This window comes from Bombina bombina, chromosome 1 (genome assembly GCF_027579735.1).
Source record: "Bombina bombina isolate aBomBom1 chromosome 1, aBomBom1.pri, whole genome shotgun sequence".
Classification (NCBI taxonomy): domain Eukaryota; kingdom Metazoa; phylum Chordata; class Amphibia; order Anura; family Bombinatoridae; genus Bombina; species Bombina bombina.
In genome coordinates, this window is record NC_069499.1 from 1,290,992,987 (window position 1) to 1,291,008,149 (window position 15,163).

General features: G+C 38.3%; 1 protein-coding gene across 1 annotated transcript in view; it reads left to right on the forward strand.

Annotated features, from left to right (window-relative positions):
• CEP89 (centrosomal protein 89) overlaps nucleotides 1-15,163 on the forward strand; it is an 805,336-nt gene that overhangs the window by 432,323 nt on the left and 357,850 nt on the right. The window contains exon 15 of the mRNA XM_053701611.1: nucleotides 1,612-1,753. Within this exon, the coding sequence (XP_053557586.1) occupies nucleotides 1,612-1,753 (142 nt within the window). The remainder of the gene's footprint in view (nucleotides 1-1,611; nucleotides 1,754-15,163) is intronic.

The following is a 15,163-nucleotide window of genomic DNA, read 5'->3' on the forward strand; positions in this document are numbered from 1 at the left end:
TTTTCTCTCCTCCCTTGTCTGATTGCCAAGATCAAGCAGGAGAGAGCTTCTGTGATTTTGATAGCACCTGCGTGGCCACGCAGGACTTGGTATGCAGATCTGGTGGACATGTCATCCTTTCCACCATGGACTCTGCCGCTGAGGCAGGACCTTCTACTCCAAGGTCCATTCAAACATCCAAATCTAATTTCTCTGCGTCTGACTGCTTGGAGATTGAACGCTTGATTTTATCAAAACGTGGTTTCTCCGAGTTGGTCATTGATACCTTGATTCAGGCTCGAAAGCCTGTCACCAGGAAAATTTATCATAAGATATGGTGTAAATATCTTCATTGGTGTGAATCCAAGGGTTATCATTGCTCAGTAATGGATGAACCTGTGGACTGGATACACCTTACAAGAGAAAACAAAATTTATGCTTACCTGATAAATTTCTTTCTCTTGTGGTGTATCCAGTCCACGGCCCGCCCTGTCACTTTAAGGCAGGTGTTTTTATTTTTAAAACTACAGTCACCACTGCACCCTATAGTTTCTCCTTTTTCTTACTTGTCTTCGGTCGAATGACTGGAGGTGGGGGTTAGGGGAGGAGCGATATAGACAGCTCTGCTGTGGGTGTCCTCTTGCAACTTCCTGTTGGGAAGGAGAATATCCCACAAGTAATGGATGAACCCGTGGACTGGATACACCACAAGAGAAAGAAATTTATCAGGTAAGCATAAATTTTGTTATTACCCAGTCCCCAGGTTTGCATAACCAACACAGTTATAATAATATACTTTTAACCTCTGTGATTATCTTGTATCTAAGCCTCTGCAAACTGCCCCTTTTTTCAGTTCTTTTGACAGACTTGCAGTCTAGCCAATCAGTGATGGCTCCCAGATAACTTTACGTGCACGAGCACAGTGTTATCTATATGAAATACGTGAACTAACACCCTCTAGTGGTGAAAAACTGTTAAAATGCAATCTGAAAGAGGTGGCCTTCAAGGTCTAAGAAATTAGCATATGAACCTCCTAGGTTAAGCTTTCAACTAAGAACACCAAGAGAACAAAGCAAAATTGGTGATAAAAGTAAATTGGAAAATTGTTTAAAATTACATGCTCTATCTGAATCATGAAAGTTTATTTTGGCCTAGACTGTCCCTTTAATTTTTTTATAATGGTGAGAGCCCACAAGACCCCACCCTTATGTTTTTTTGGGCTTAGTTTTTTCTTTAGCATATCTTTTTTTTTCCCCTTCTCCTTTGATGGCTCTTATTCCTTTTACGTACCTCACTTTGCTTGGCTATATGTTAGACTAAGGTACGTGTGAAGTGGGAGGGGTTTTATAGAGCTTGTGGGGTTTGGGAATCTTTGCCCTCCTCTTAGTAGTAAAGAAGAGTAGTTCCCAAGAGTAGTGGATCGTGGACTCTTACCACCATGAAAGAAATTCATTAATTAATTAACCAGGTAAATATATATATATTTTGTTATTTATAAATGTTGCTTACACTATCCAAATCACAAACAAATTGCATAACATACATTTGGGTCTGTGACCTGTAGTAGGAAATTCCTGCTATTTTAAGTATTATTTATATGGTAATATGGACTAATAAAAAAATATGTTGCAGAAAGTTGCAGAAAAGGATTGACCAGTTGAAGCACCAGCTTGAAGATGCAATGGATAAGGAAGTGGCAGCTCATCAGTATTTAGCCAACATTCTAACATTGGCAGAGAGTATTGCTGGGGAACGAGATGAGCTTATTTATGTGGTAAGGATACTAGTGGTGTGTATATAAAATAAAACAATACTATAATTAGCTCATAAAAGTGTTCATCATTGTAAAAAGAAAATTATTTTTCTGGTGTTTTATGAAACTTGGTCGCAATTCTTTATTTCTTTTACACTCTTGTAGAACCACATTGTGTATAATAATGCCTTAATGAAGTCAGAAGTGCTGTATATCCCTCCATATACAATTTTGGTTGGACCTTTTTATAGTGTTTGAATAATTATTTATTGAAATTTATATTGCCCTCTTTAATGTGTTTTGGTATATGCAATTCAGATACTTTCTTTACAAACATGTTCAAAAACTAGGAGGCAGACCAAAAATCTGGGAGCCAGGTATTATATGTTTGTGTGTGTGTGTGTATATGTTTATGTATGTATATATATGTATGTGTGTGTATATATATATATATATATATATGTATATGTATGTATGTGTGTATATATATATATATATATATATATATATATATATATATATATATATATATATATATAAATAGAATATTGCCGAATATGTGTGGCAATATTCTATTTTGTTTAATTATTTGGTTGCTTGCTTGCACCCCTAAGAAGTAATATTAATAAAATAATTTTGTAAGGTGTGCAGAAACATTTTTATTGGTGTATGTGTGTGTGTGTATATATATATATATATATATATATATATATATATATATATATATATATATATATATATATATATATATATATATATATATATACATATATATATATATATATACACACACACACACAGTATATATACAGGTGGCCCTCGTCTTTTGCCAGTTCAATTAGCGCCGTTTCAGAATAACGCTCCTTTTTTCAGTCATGTGACTGCTATTGAGAATCACAGCATTGATTAAAATAAGGGCAGGCTAGTAGGTGGAGCTGTCTGCTTGTGTTGCTGCAAAGAAATTACAAGCCTAGCAGGGTGAAATTAATCAGTGTAAACAGACCAGAGCTATCAAGCAGCTTTCAAAGGAAAAGATATAGCAGCCGTGATAAAGGGAAACTTCCCTTTCAGCTTCCTGCCCAGCTGCTTGAAGACTAGGACATCAGGTTTTGCCTATAAATCAGTCCAGACTGCAATGCATAGAATAGCTGCAGACCCAATATTTGCTAACAGTGTATGCTACTGTTGTCAATGCAGAGACCTGTTTGCAGAAAAATGCAAGTAAAAAATGTTTTTGTTCATTAAACTTAGTTTGATGATACATACTGTGTTGTGTGATTATCGCATACTGTTTATAATGCTGTTTAGCATTTATAGTCTTCATTTCAAAGCTTTAAAAATAATATATTAGGTGTTACTTATGTCAATTTTGAGAGGGGCCTGGAACCTAACTCCCCCACTTCTCATTGATTTACATTATAAACTGGGTTTCAATTTACAACCATTCCTTCCGGATCCTAACCCCGGTGTAAATTAAGGGCTACGTGTGTTTGTATGTATGTATGTGTGTGTGTGTGTGTGTGTGTGTGTGTATATATATATATATATCTAAATATAATAAATTGTTTTAAACAGTTAAAATATAATTGATGATTAAAGCCATCAAGATGTTTTTTTAATGCATTTTTCTCCTGTTAAGTTTAGTCAGTCCACGGGTCATCCATTACTTATGGGATTATATCTCCTCCCTAACAGGAAGTGCAAGAGGATCACCCAAGCAGAGCTGCTATATAGCTCCTCCCCTCTACGTCATACCCAGTCATTCTCTTGCACCTAACTAATAGATAGGACGTGTGAGAGGACTGTGGTTGTTAAACTTAGTTGGGCTGGGGTTTTACTCAAATCTCTTCTGGCCAGTTCTGGATTTAAAAATATTGAATCGTTATGTAAGGATACCAACATTCAAAATGGTAACTATAAGGACTATTCTGCCTTTTGTTCAGCAAGGGCATTATATGTCCACAATAGATTTACAAGATGCATATCTGCATATTCCGATTCATCCAGATCACTTTCAGTTTCTGAGATTCTCTTTTCTAGACAAGCATTACCAGTTTGTGGCTCTGCCGTTCGGCCTAGCAACAGCTCCAAGGATTTTTTTCAAAGGTTCTCGGTGCCCTTCTATCTGTAATCAGAGAACAGGGTATTGTGGTATTTCCTTATTTGGACGATATCTTGGTACTTGCTCAGTCTTCACATTTAGCAGAATTTCATACGAATCGACTTGTGTCGTTTCTTCAAGAACATGGTTGGAGGATCAATTTACCAAAGCCTTCATTGATTCCTCAGACAAGGGTAACCTTTTTAGGTTTCCAAATAGATTCAGTGTCCATGACTTTGTCTCTGACGGACAAGAGACGTCTGAAATTGGTTTCAGCTTGTCGAAACCTTCAGTCTCAATCATTCCCTTCGGTAGCCTTATGCATGGAAATTCTAGGTCTTATGACTGCTGCATCGGACGCGATCCCCTTTGCTCGTTTTCACATGCGACCTCTTCAGCTTTGTATGCTGAACCAATGGTGCAGGGATTATACAAAGATATCACAGTTAATATCTTTAAATACGATTGTACGACACTCTCTGACGTGGTGGACAGATCACCATCGTTTAGTTCAAGAGTCCCTAGAAATGAAACTCTTGTGAGAGGAATAAGAGAACTCTTTTTCACGTTCACCTTCCACCCATGAGATCTTAGAAACGCCAACACTAAGTCCGTGTGAGACTTGGCAAGTTGGAAAGTCGACGCTTGAATTAAGATGTCGTCTAGATAAGGCGCCACTGCTATGCCCCTCGGCCTTAGGACCGCCAGAAGGGACCCTAGCACCTTTGTGAAGATTCTTGGCGCCGTGGCCAACCCGAAGGGAAGAGCCACAAACTGGTAATGCCTGTCCAGAAAGGCAAACCTGAGCAACTGGTGATGATCTTTGTGGATAGGAATGTGTATATACGCATCCTTTAGATCCACGGTAGTCATATATTGACCCTCCTGGATCATTGGTAAAATAGTCCGAATGGTCTCTATCTTCAAGGATGGAACTCTTAGGAATTGGTTTAGGATCTTGAGATCTAGAATTGGTCTGAAGGTTCCCACAAACAGATTGGAGTAGAAACCTTGCCCCTGTTCTGTTTTTGGAAATGGGCAGATCACTCCCATGGTAAAAAGGACTTCTACACAGCGTAAGAATGCCTCTCTTTTTGTCTGATTTACAGACAATTGAGAAAGATGGAACCTCCCCCTTGGAGGAGAATCTTTGAAATCTAGGAGATACCCCTGGGTTACAATTTCTACGGCCCAGGAGTCCTGAACGTCTCTTGCCCAGGCCTGAGCAAAGAGAGAAAGTCTGCCCCCTACTTGATCCGGTCCCAGATCGGGGGCTACCTCTTCATGCTGTCTTAGTGGCAGCAGCAGGCTTTTTGGCCTGTTTACCCTTGTTCCAAGCCTGGTTAGGTCTCCAGGTTGGCTTGGATTGAGCAAAGTTCCCCTCTTGCTTTGCAGCAGGGGAAGAGGAAGTGGGACCACCCTTGAAGTTTCGAAAGGAACGAAAATTATTTTGTTTGGTCCTTGTCTTATTTGACTTATCTTGAGGGAGGGCATGACCCTTCCCTCCAGTGATGTCTGAAATGATCTCTTTCAGTGCAGGGCCGAATAGGGTCTTACCTTTGAAAGGGATGGTAAAAAGCTTAGATTTAGATGACACATCAGCTGACCAGGATTTAAGCCATAACGCTCTTCGCGCTAAAATGGCAAAACCTGAATTCTTTGCCGCTAACTTAGCAAGATGAAAAGCGGCGTCTGTAATAAAAGAATTAGCCAACTTAAGGGCCTTAATTCTGTCCAAAATATCATCTAGTGGGGTCTCCATCTGAAGAGCCTCTTCTAGAGCCTCAAACCAAAAAGCAGCTGCAGTGGTTACCGGAACAATGCACGCTATAGGTTGAAGAAGAAAACCCTGATGAACAAAAATTTTCTTTAGGAGGATCAATGAAAGCACAACTGTCTTCAATAGGTATAGTTGTACGCTTAGCCAGAGTAGAAATAGCTCCCTCCACCTTAGGGACCGTCTGCCATGAGTCCTTTATGGTGTCAGAAATGGGGAAAATTTTCTTAAAAACAGGAGGGGAGCGAACGGAATACCTGGTCTATCCCACTCCTTAGTAACAATGTCCGAAATCCTCTTAGGGACCGGAAAAACATCAGTGTAAACAGGAACCTCTAAATATTTGTCCATTTTACACAATTTCTCTGGAACGACAATAGGGTCACAATCATCCAGAGTAGCTAAAACCTCCCTGAGCAATAAGGGGTGCTCTAGCTTAAATTTAAATGCTGTCATATCTGAATCTGTCTGAGGGAACATCTTTCCTGAATCAGAAATCTCTCCCTCAGACAGCAAATCCCTCATCCCTACCTCAGAACATACTAAAGCGTTAGAAGGCTCAGCATTTGTTCTTAACTAGAGCTACTGCGCTTCCCTTGCAACCCTGGCAGTTTAGATAAAACCTCTGTGAGGGTAGTATTCATAACTGAAGCCATATCTTGCAAGGTGAAAGAATTAGACGCACTAGAAGTACTTGGCGTTGCTTGTGCGGGCGTAACTGGTTGTGACACTTGGGGAGAACTAGATGGCGAAACCTGATTTACTTCTGTCTGAGAATCATTTAATGCCAAATTCTTAGAAGTCAAAATATGCTGTTTGCAATTTATAGACATATCAGTACAATTGGGACACATTCTTAGAGGGGGTTCCACAATGGCTTCTAAACAAATTGAACAATGAGTTTCCTCAGTGTCAGACATTTTTAACAGGCTAGTATTGAAGCAAGCAAGCTTGGAAAACACTTTATTTAATGAAAAAAAACACAATTTGCAAAAACGGTACTGTACCTTTAAGAGAAAAAAAAACAGCATACTCAAACTGCAAAACAGGTTAAAATTGCTTAAAAAATTCCAAAATTTTAACAGTGTACCCACTAAGCTTTCGAAGGATTGCACCACAAGTAAAAAAGCAATAGACCACCAAATGAAAAAAAACGGATTGATAAGTGTCTAAAACCGGTTAAAACCCCCTAAAGCACGCTCTGCTGTGGCCCTACCTGCCCTTAGGAAGCGATAATATGGGGTTTAAAGCTTCAATTAGTCCCTCAGAAGACTCTCAGGACCTCAGGAGAAGTTGCTTGCTGCTTGTAAATGTAGGCCCCGCCCACCTGACTCGATGTTGCTGGGGCCTACACAAAACTAACAAACCCTGCCTGAAAGCCATGTGGGTTATAAACAACCCCAAAGAACCCTCAAGCAAATGTCCCATAAAATAGAAAACGTTACTCCCAGACACAAAAACGTTTGTCCCAAATTCACATAACAAACTGAGTGCCCACAAAAAATTAACCCTTTATGCAAGCGAGTAAAAACCTCTGATAACACTAGGATTACTGCTTACCCTTCCCCTAATGGGTACACTGTCAGCCTTTCTGAGTTAACACAGTCTCTGCAGAAAATATGACTGAACATACCTCATTGCTGTATAGCAAGAAACCGTTCCTCACACTGAAGTTTTCCTGTACTCCTCAGCTCATGTGTTAACAGCAGTGGACCTTAGTTACAAATGCTAAGATCATCATCCTCCAGGCAGAAATCTTTATATATGTCCTGCCTGAGATTAAATAGTACAACACCGGTACCATTTAAAAACAACAAACTCTTGATTGAAGATAAAATAAAAACTAACAGTTTAACACCTCTTCTCTTTACTCTTCCTGCTTAGAGCCAGCAAAGAGAATGACTGGGGGGTGGAGTTAAGGGGGGAGCTATATAGACAGCTCTGCTGTGGTGCTCTTTTTGCTACTTCCTGTCAGGAAGGACAATATCCCACAAGTTAGGATGAATCCGTGGACTCTGTACATCTTGCAAAAGAAACTGCAGAATCCTAGGAATTCTGAGAGAATGCCAAGAAAATCCTTGATCTATACACCAAGAAATAAAGGCCTTCTAGACCTTGTGATTTATATTCCTAGTTACAGGCTTACAAGTCTGAATCAAGGTTTTAATCATCAAATCAGAGATACCCCTATATTTAAGGACTAAGCGTTTAATTTTCATGCCATCAAGTTGAGAGACTTGAGATCTGGATGGAAAAACAAACCTTGGAACAGAAGGTCTTTTTGCAGAGGAAGAGGCAAAGGAGGGCAACTGGACATCTGAACCAGATCCGCATACCAAATCGTGTATGGCCACGCTGGGGCAATCAGGATTACAGAAGAAATCTCTAGCTTTATCTTGTAAATGACTCTGGGAAGAATAACAAGAGACAGAAACAAATAAGTAGGTTGAAAAGGCCAATAAACTACTAGAGCATTCACTGACTTTGCTTGCGGATCCCTGGACCTCGCAAAGTACCTGGGAAGCTTGTTGTTCAAACACAGAGCCACTAAAGGAAACAAGAGAGACTGAAGGTTCAGACAAACTGACACCAATTTTAACCTTCTCTGCTCTGTTAGAGAAAGACTCATGGATACAGAATCGATTTGAAAGCCCAAGAAAGTTACCTTTGTCTGAGGAACCAAATAACTCTTTGGAAAATTGATACTCCAACCATGCTGCTCAAGAACCAAGAATCGGTTGGTGCGAGATAGTGCTAAAAGGAAAATATGGAGCTTGAACCAAGATGTTGTCCAGGTATGGAAACACTGGAATACCCTGAGACCACACACACACACACACACAAAAGGGTACCCAGAACCTTTGTGATTATTCTTGGAACTGTAGCCAGACCAAATAGTAGAGCAACAAACTGAAAATGCCTGTCCAGAAAGGCAAACCTCAGAAACTAGAAATGATCTCTGTGAATAGGAACATGAAAGTAAGCATTTTTAAAAGAAAATAAAAATGATAAAATGATTTAAGCGCCACTCATACAAATCACAACGAAAACATAATTTATGTAAGAATATACCTGATAAATTCATTTCTTTCATATTGGCAAGAGTCCATGAGCTAGTGACGTATGGGATATACAATACTACCAGGAGGGGCAAAGTTTCCCAAACCTCAAAATGCCTATAAATACCCCCCCCCACCACACCCACAATTCAGTTTAATGAATAGCCAAGAAGTGGGTTGATAAGAAAGGAGCAAAAAGCATCAACAAGGAATTGGAATAATTGTGTTTTATACAAAAAAATCATAACCACCATAAAAAGGGTGGGTCTCATGGACTCTTGCCAATATGAAAGAAATGAATTTATCAGTTAAATTCTTACATAAATTATGTTTTCTTTCATGCAAGAGTCCATGAGCTAGTGACGTATGGGATAGCAAATACCCAAGATGTGGAACTCCACGCAAGAGTCACTAGAGAGGGAGGTATAAAAAATAAAGACAGCCAATTCCGCTGAAAAATTAATCCACAACCCAAAACAAAAGTTTTAATCTTTATAATGAAAAAAACTGAAATTATAAGCAGAAGAATCAAACTGAAACAGCTGCCTGAAGTACTTTTCTACCAAAAACTGCTTCTGAAGAAGGAAACACATCAAAATGGTAGAATTTAGTAAAAGTATGCAAAGAAGACCAAGTTGCTGCTTTGCAAATCTGATTAACCGAAGCCTCATTCTTAAAAGCCCAGGAAGTGTAAACTGACCTAGTATAATGAGCCGTAATCCTCTGAGGCGGGGATTTACCCGTCTCCAAATAAGCATGATGAATCAAAAGCTTTAACCAAGATGCCAAAGAAATGGCAGAAGCCTTCTGACCATTCCTAGAACCAGAAAAGATAACAAATAGACTAGAAGTCTTCCTGAAATCTTTAGTAGCTTCAACATAATATTTCAAAGCTCTTACCACATCCAAAGAATGTAAAGATCTCTCCAGAGAATTATTAGGATTAGGACACAAAGAAGGGACAACAATTTCTCTACTAATGTTGTTGGAGTTCACAACTTTAGGTAAAAATTTAAATGAAGTCCGCAAAACCGCCTTATCCTGATGAAAAATCAGAAAAGGAGACTCACAAGAAAGAGCAGATAATTCAGAAACTCTTCTAGCAGAAGAGATAGCCAAAAGAAACAACACTCTCCAAGAAAGTAATTTAATGTCCAGAGAATGCATAGGCTCAAATGGAGGACCCTGTAAAGCCTTCAAAACCAAATTAAGACTCCAAGGAGGAGAGATTGATTTAATGACAGGCTTGATACAAACCAAAGCCTGTACAAAACAATGAATATCAGGAATTTTAGCAATTTATCTATGGAATAGAACAGAAAGAGCAGAGCTTGCAGACAAACCCTTATCTAAATCATCCTGAAGAAACAGTAAAATTCTAGGAATTGTAAAAGAATGCCAAGAGAATTTATGAGAAGAGCACCATGAAATGTAAGTCTTCCAAACTCAATAATAAATCTTTCTAGACACAGATTTACGAGCCTGCAACATAGTATTAATCACGGAGTCAGAGAAACCTCTATGACTAAGCACTAAGCGTTCAATTTCCATGATGATGATTTGAGATCCTGATGGAAAAACGGACCTTGAGATAGAAGGTCTAGCCTTAACGGAAGTGGCCAAGGTTGGCAACTGGACATCCGAATAAGATCCGCATACTAAAACCTGTGTGGCCATGCTGGAGTCACCATCAGTACAAACGAACGCTCCATTATGATTTTGGAAATCCCTCTTGGAAGAAGAACTAGAGGCGGAAAAATATAGGCAGGTTGATAACTCCAAGGAAGTGTCAATGCATCCACTGCTTCCACCTGAGGATCCCTGGACCTGGAGCATTTCAAGATTTAAGCCATAAAGCTCTTCTAGCTAAAATAGCTAAAGACATATATCTAACATCAATTCTGATAATATAAAAAATGGCATCACAAATGAAATTATTAGCATGTTGAATTAACTTAACAATGCTATACACATTATGATCTGGTACTTGTTGCGCTAAGGTTTCCAACCAAAAAGTTGAAGCAGCTGCAACATCAGCCAAAGAAATAGCAGGCCTAAGAAGATGACCTGAACATAAATAAGCCTTCTTTAGATAAGATTCACGTTTCCTATCTAAAGGATCTTTAAAAGAAGTACTATCTGCCGTAGGAATAGTAGTACGCTTAGCAAGAGTAGAGATGGCCCCATCAACTTTGGGGATCTTTTCCTAAAACTCCAATCTATCAGTCGGCAAAGGATATAGTTTCTTAAACATTGAAGGAGGAGTAAAAGAAGTACCCAATTTATTCCATTCCCTAGAAATTACATCTGAAATAGCATCAGGAACTGGAAAAACCTCAGGAATAACTACATGAGGTTTAAAAAACGAATTTAAACGTTTACTAGTTTTAATATCAAGAGGACTAGTCTCCTCCATATCTAATGCAATCAACACCTCTTTTAATAAGGAACGAATATACTCCATTTTAAATAAGTATGAAGATTTGTCAGTGTCAATATCTGAGGCAGAATCTTCTGAACCAGATAGATCCTCATCAGAGATAGATAAATCAGAATGTTGTTGGTCATTTAAAAATTCATCAATTTTATGAGAAGTTTTAAAAGACCTTTTACGTTTATTAGAAGGCAGTATGGCAGAAAAAGCCTTCTGAATGGAATTAGAAACAAATTCTCTCAAATTAACAGGAATATCCTGAGCATTAGATGTTGAAGGACCAGCAACAGGTAATGAACTACTACTAATGGAAATATTGTCTGCATGTAAAAGTTTGTCATGACAACTATCACAAACTACAGCCGGAGGAACAGTTACCACAAGTCTACAACAAATGCACTTAGCTTTGGTAGAACCGACATCAGGCAGCAGTATTCCAGTAGTAGAATCTGAGACAGGGTCAGATTAAGACATCTTGCAATATGTAAGAGAAAAAATAACATATAAAGCAAAATGATCAATTTCCTCATATGAAAGTTTCAGGAATGGGAAAGAAATGCAAACAAAATAGGCCTCTGGAAACCAGAAGCAAAAAGAAATGAAGTCTTTTAATAATGTCAAAAAGTTTGGCGCCAAGTATGACGCCCACAACTGACAAAATATTTTTTGGTGCCAAAAACGTCTGCAACGAACACGAGCGTCATGGATGACGCAACCTCATAAAAAAACTCGGCGCCAACTAAGACGCCGGAAATGACGAAATTACGTCAACAAACGTAATTCTCGCGCCAAAAAAGTCTCGCATCAAGAATGACGCAATAAATTATAGCATTCTAGTCTAATTGTTATCTTTTCCGGTTCCAGGAAAGGTCAGAAGGCCTCTGCCATTTCTTTGGCGTCTTGGTTAAAGTCTTTGATTCATCATGCTTATGTCGAGTCGGGTAAAACTCCGCCTCAAAGGATTACAGCTCATTCTACTAGGTCAGTTTCTACTTCCTGGGCGTTTAGGAATGAAGCTTCTGTTGATCAGATTTGCAAAGCGGCCACTTGGTCTTCTTTGCATACTTTTACTAAATTCTACCATTTTGATGTGTTTTCTTCTTCTGAAGCAGTTTTTGGTAGAAAAGTACTTCAGGCAGCTGTTTCAGTTTGATTCTTCTGCTTATAATTTCAGGTTTTTTCATTATAAGATTAAAACTTTATTTTGGAGTGTGGGTTATTTTTCAGCGGAATTGGCTGTCTTTATTTTATCCCTCCCTCTCTAGTGACTCTTGCGTGGAAGTTCCACATCTTGGGTATTTATTATCCCATACGTCACTAGCTCATGGACTCTTGCTAATTACATGAAAGAAAACATAATTTATGTAAGAACTTACCTGATAAATTCATTTCTTTCATATTAGCAAGAGTCCATGAGGCGCACCCTTTTTTGTGGTGGTTATGATTTTTTTGTATAAAGCACAATTATTCCAATTCCTTATTTTTTATGCTTTCACACTTTTTCTTATCACCCCACTTCTTGGCTATTCGTTAAACTGATTTGTGGGTGTGGTGAGGGGTGTATTTATAGGCATTTTGAGGTTTGGGAAACTTTGCCCCTCCTGGTAGGAATGTATATCCCATACGTCACTAGCTCATGGACTCTTGCTAATATGAAATAAATGAATTTATCAGGTAAGTTCTTACATAAATTATGTTTTTCTGTTGCTTGATTTATAATAAATATGTTATTTGTTGATGCCCGTCTTGTTTTGTCATATATGTCTTCAGTCCTTATTTTTACATAACATATAAAGTACATTTTACAGTCCGCTATCTTTATTTACATAAAGTTAAATGTGTTTAACCCTCTTTTAAGGCAAACTGTAGGACTAAACAAAATTATTGTTAAATGATTTACCTATCATCTGACTTTCAAGTTACCATGGCATTTCATGCACATCAGTGCTGGCTTCCTTTTTAATGTCACTGAACTGAAAAAAATGTTATCGCAGAATCATTTAAGCGTAATTTATAAAGCATTTTAGAGAAAGTTTTACATTAAAATACTAAATAACAATGTTTGATTTTTTTTTTTCTTTTTCATGACTAATATATATCCAACTTTAAAATGTCAGTATATTAACATTCTGTTGATTTAATTATAATTTCTAAAACCATTCAGATATTTAATTAAAGAAATGACATTGGTATGCCAAAAGTACAATCCATTTCCATTTTTCTATGCGTTTTGTAGTTAGTAGTTCTGACCTAAAGCATCCTTACATGATAGAGATAGACAAATTCACATAGATAAATACATAAATATAAACATATATAGATATATTTAAAATTAATTTCCTAACGTGAAAAATGTTGTAAATACTACCAACAAATAATGTATAGTATTATTATGTTATAAAATTAATGGGGGATTTTTATGTTTGTTTGGAAACTACTCCTCATGTTTATACCAAGCTAAAAAAGCACCTACTAGACAAAATCTATCTTTGTGTCAGATTGGAGCAGAGATGTTTGCGATAGGAGTGGCTACACTTTCTTCTATAAGGTACGACGAGTCCACGGATTCATCCTTTACTTGTGGGATATTATCCTCCTGCTAACAGGAAGTGGCAAAGAGCACCACAGCGGAGCTGTCTATATAACTCCTCCCTTAGCTCCACCCCCAGTCATTCTCTTTGCCTACTCTAAATGCTAGGAAGGGTAAAGTGAAAGAGGTGATAAAATATTAGTTTTTAATTTCTTCAAGCAAGAGTTTTTTATTTTAAATGGTACCGGTGTGTACTATTTACTCTCAGGCAGCAGATAGATGAAGACTTCTGCCTGGAGGATGATGATCTTAGCATTTGTAACTAAGATCCAGTGCTTTTCCCACAGAGGCTGAGGAGTACAAGAAACTTCAGTGTGAGGAATGTTTTCATGCTATACAGCAGTGAGATATGTTCAGTCATTTTTTCTGGAGAGACTGTGGTATTTCAGAAAGGCTGACAGTATCCCCATGAGGGTAAGGGTAAGCAGTAATCCTAAGAGCTAATAAGAAGGGCATTACTAAGCTTGCATAAGGGGCTAATTACAAAAATGGTTGACACTGAGTTGTGAATGTTTGTGGGCAAACGTTTTATGAACTGGGTGCTGTTAACGTTTTGTGGGCAATAACGTTTTTTGGGCAACTTTATTGAGGGTACACTTGGCTTATTTTTTGGGTCTCAGAACCCACATGGCTAGTTTAAGACTGCTCTGGTGCGGTTCTTTGAGGCTGTAGAGACATCGAGTGAGATGGGCGGGGCCTATTTTCACGCCTCAGATGCGCAGTTATTTTCACTCAGCAAGCTCTAACTCCTGAGGGCCCTGGTGAATGTTTTGGGCCAAATCGAAGCTTTATCCCCATATTTACTATCCCTGAGGGCAGGTAGGGCCACAGCAGGACTGTGGCAAGGTGCTGGGGCTGTTTTTTTCTGGATGTAGGCCTAATTTCAATCCAGTTTGCACATTAAAGGGTTAAATGTTAAATTTCCTTGTGGGTCAATCTTAACTACATATATTGTGTCTGCTTGCAAAAATTTGAAAATTTGGTGCATTTTAAAGCAGTTTTGCAGAATGTGTATGCTTTTTTTCTCTTAAAGGCGCAGTACCGTTTTTTAAGATTGTTATTTTTTTCACTAAATAAAGTGTTTTCATGTTTGTTTGTAGTCATTACTAGCCTGTTCAACATGTCTGACATTGAGGAAAGTCAATGTTCAATATGTTTAGAAGCCATTGTGGAACCTCCACTTAGAATGTGTCCCTCATGCACTGAAAGGTCAATAAATTGCAAAGAACATATTTTAGCTACTAACGCCAAGTACTTCTAGTGCGTCTTATTCTTTCACCCTGCAAGATATGGCCGCAGTTATGAATATTACCCTCACAGAGGTTTTATTTAAGCTGCCTGGGTTGCAGGGGAAGCGCAGTAGGTCTGGTGTGAGAACAAATGCTGAGCCCTCTGACGCTTTATTAGCCATATCCGATGTACCCTCAAAATGTTCTGAGTTGGGGGTGAGGGATTTGCTGGCTGAGGGGG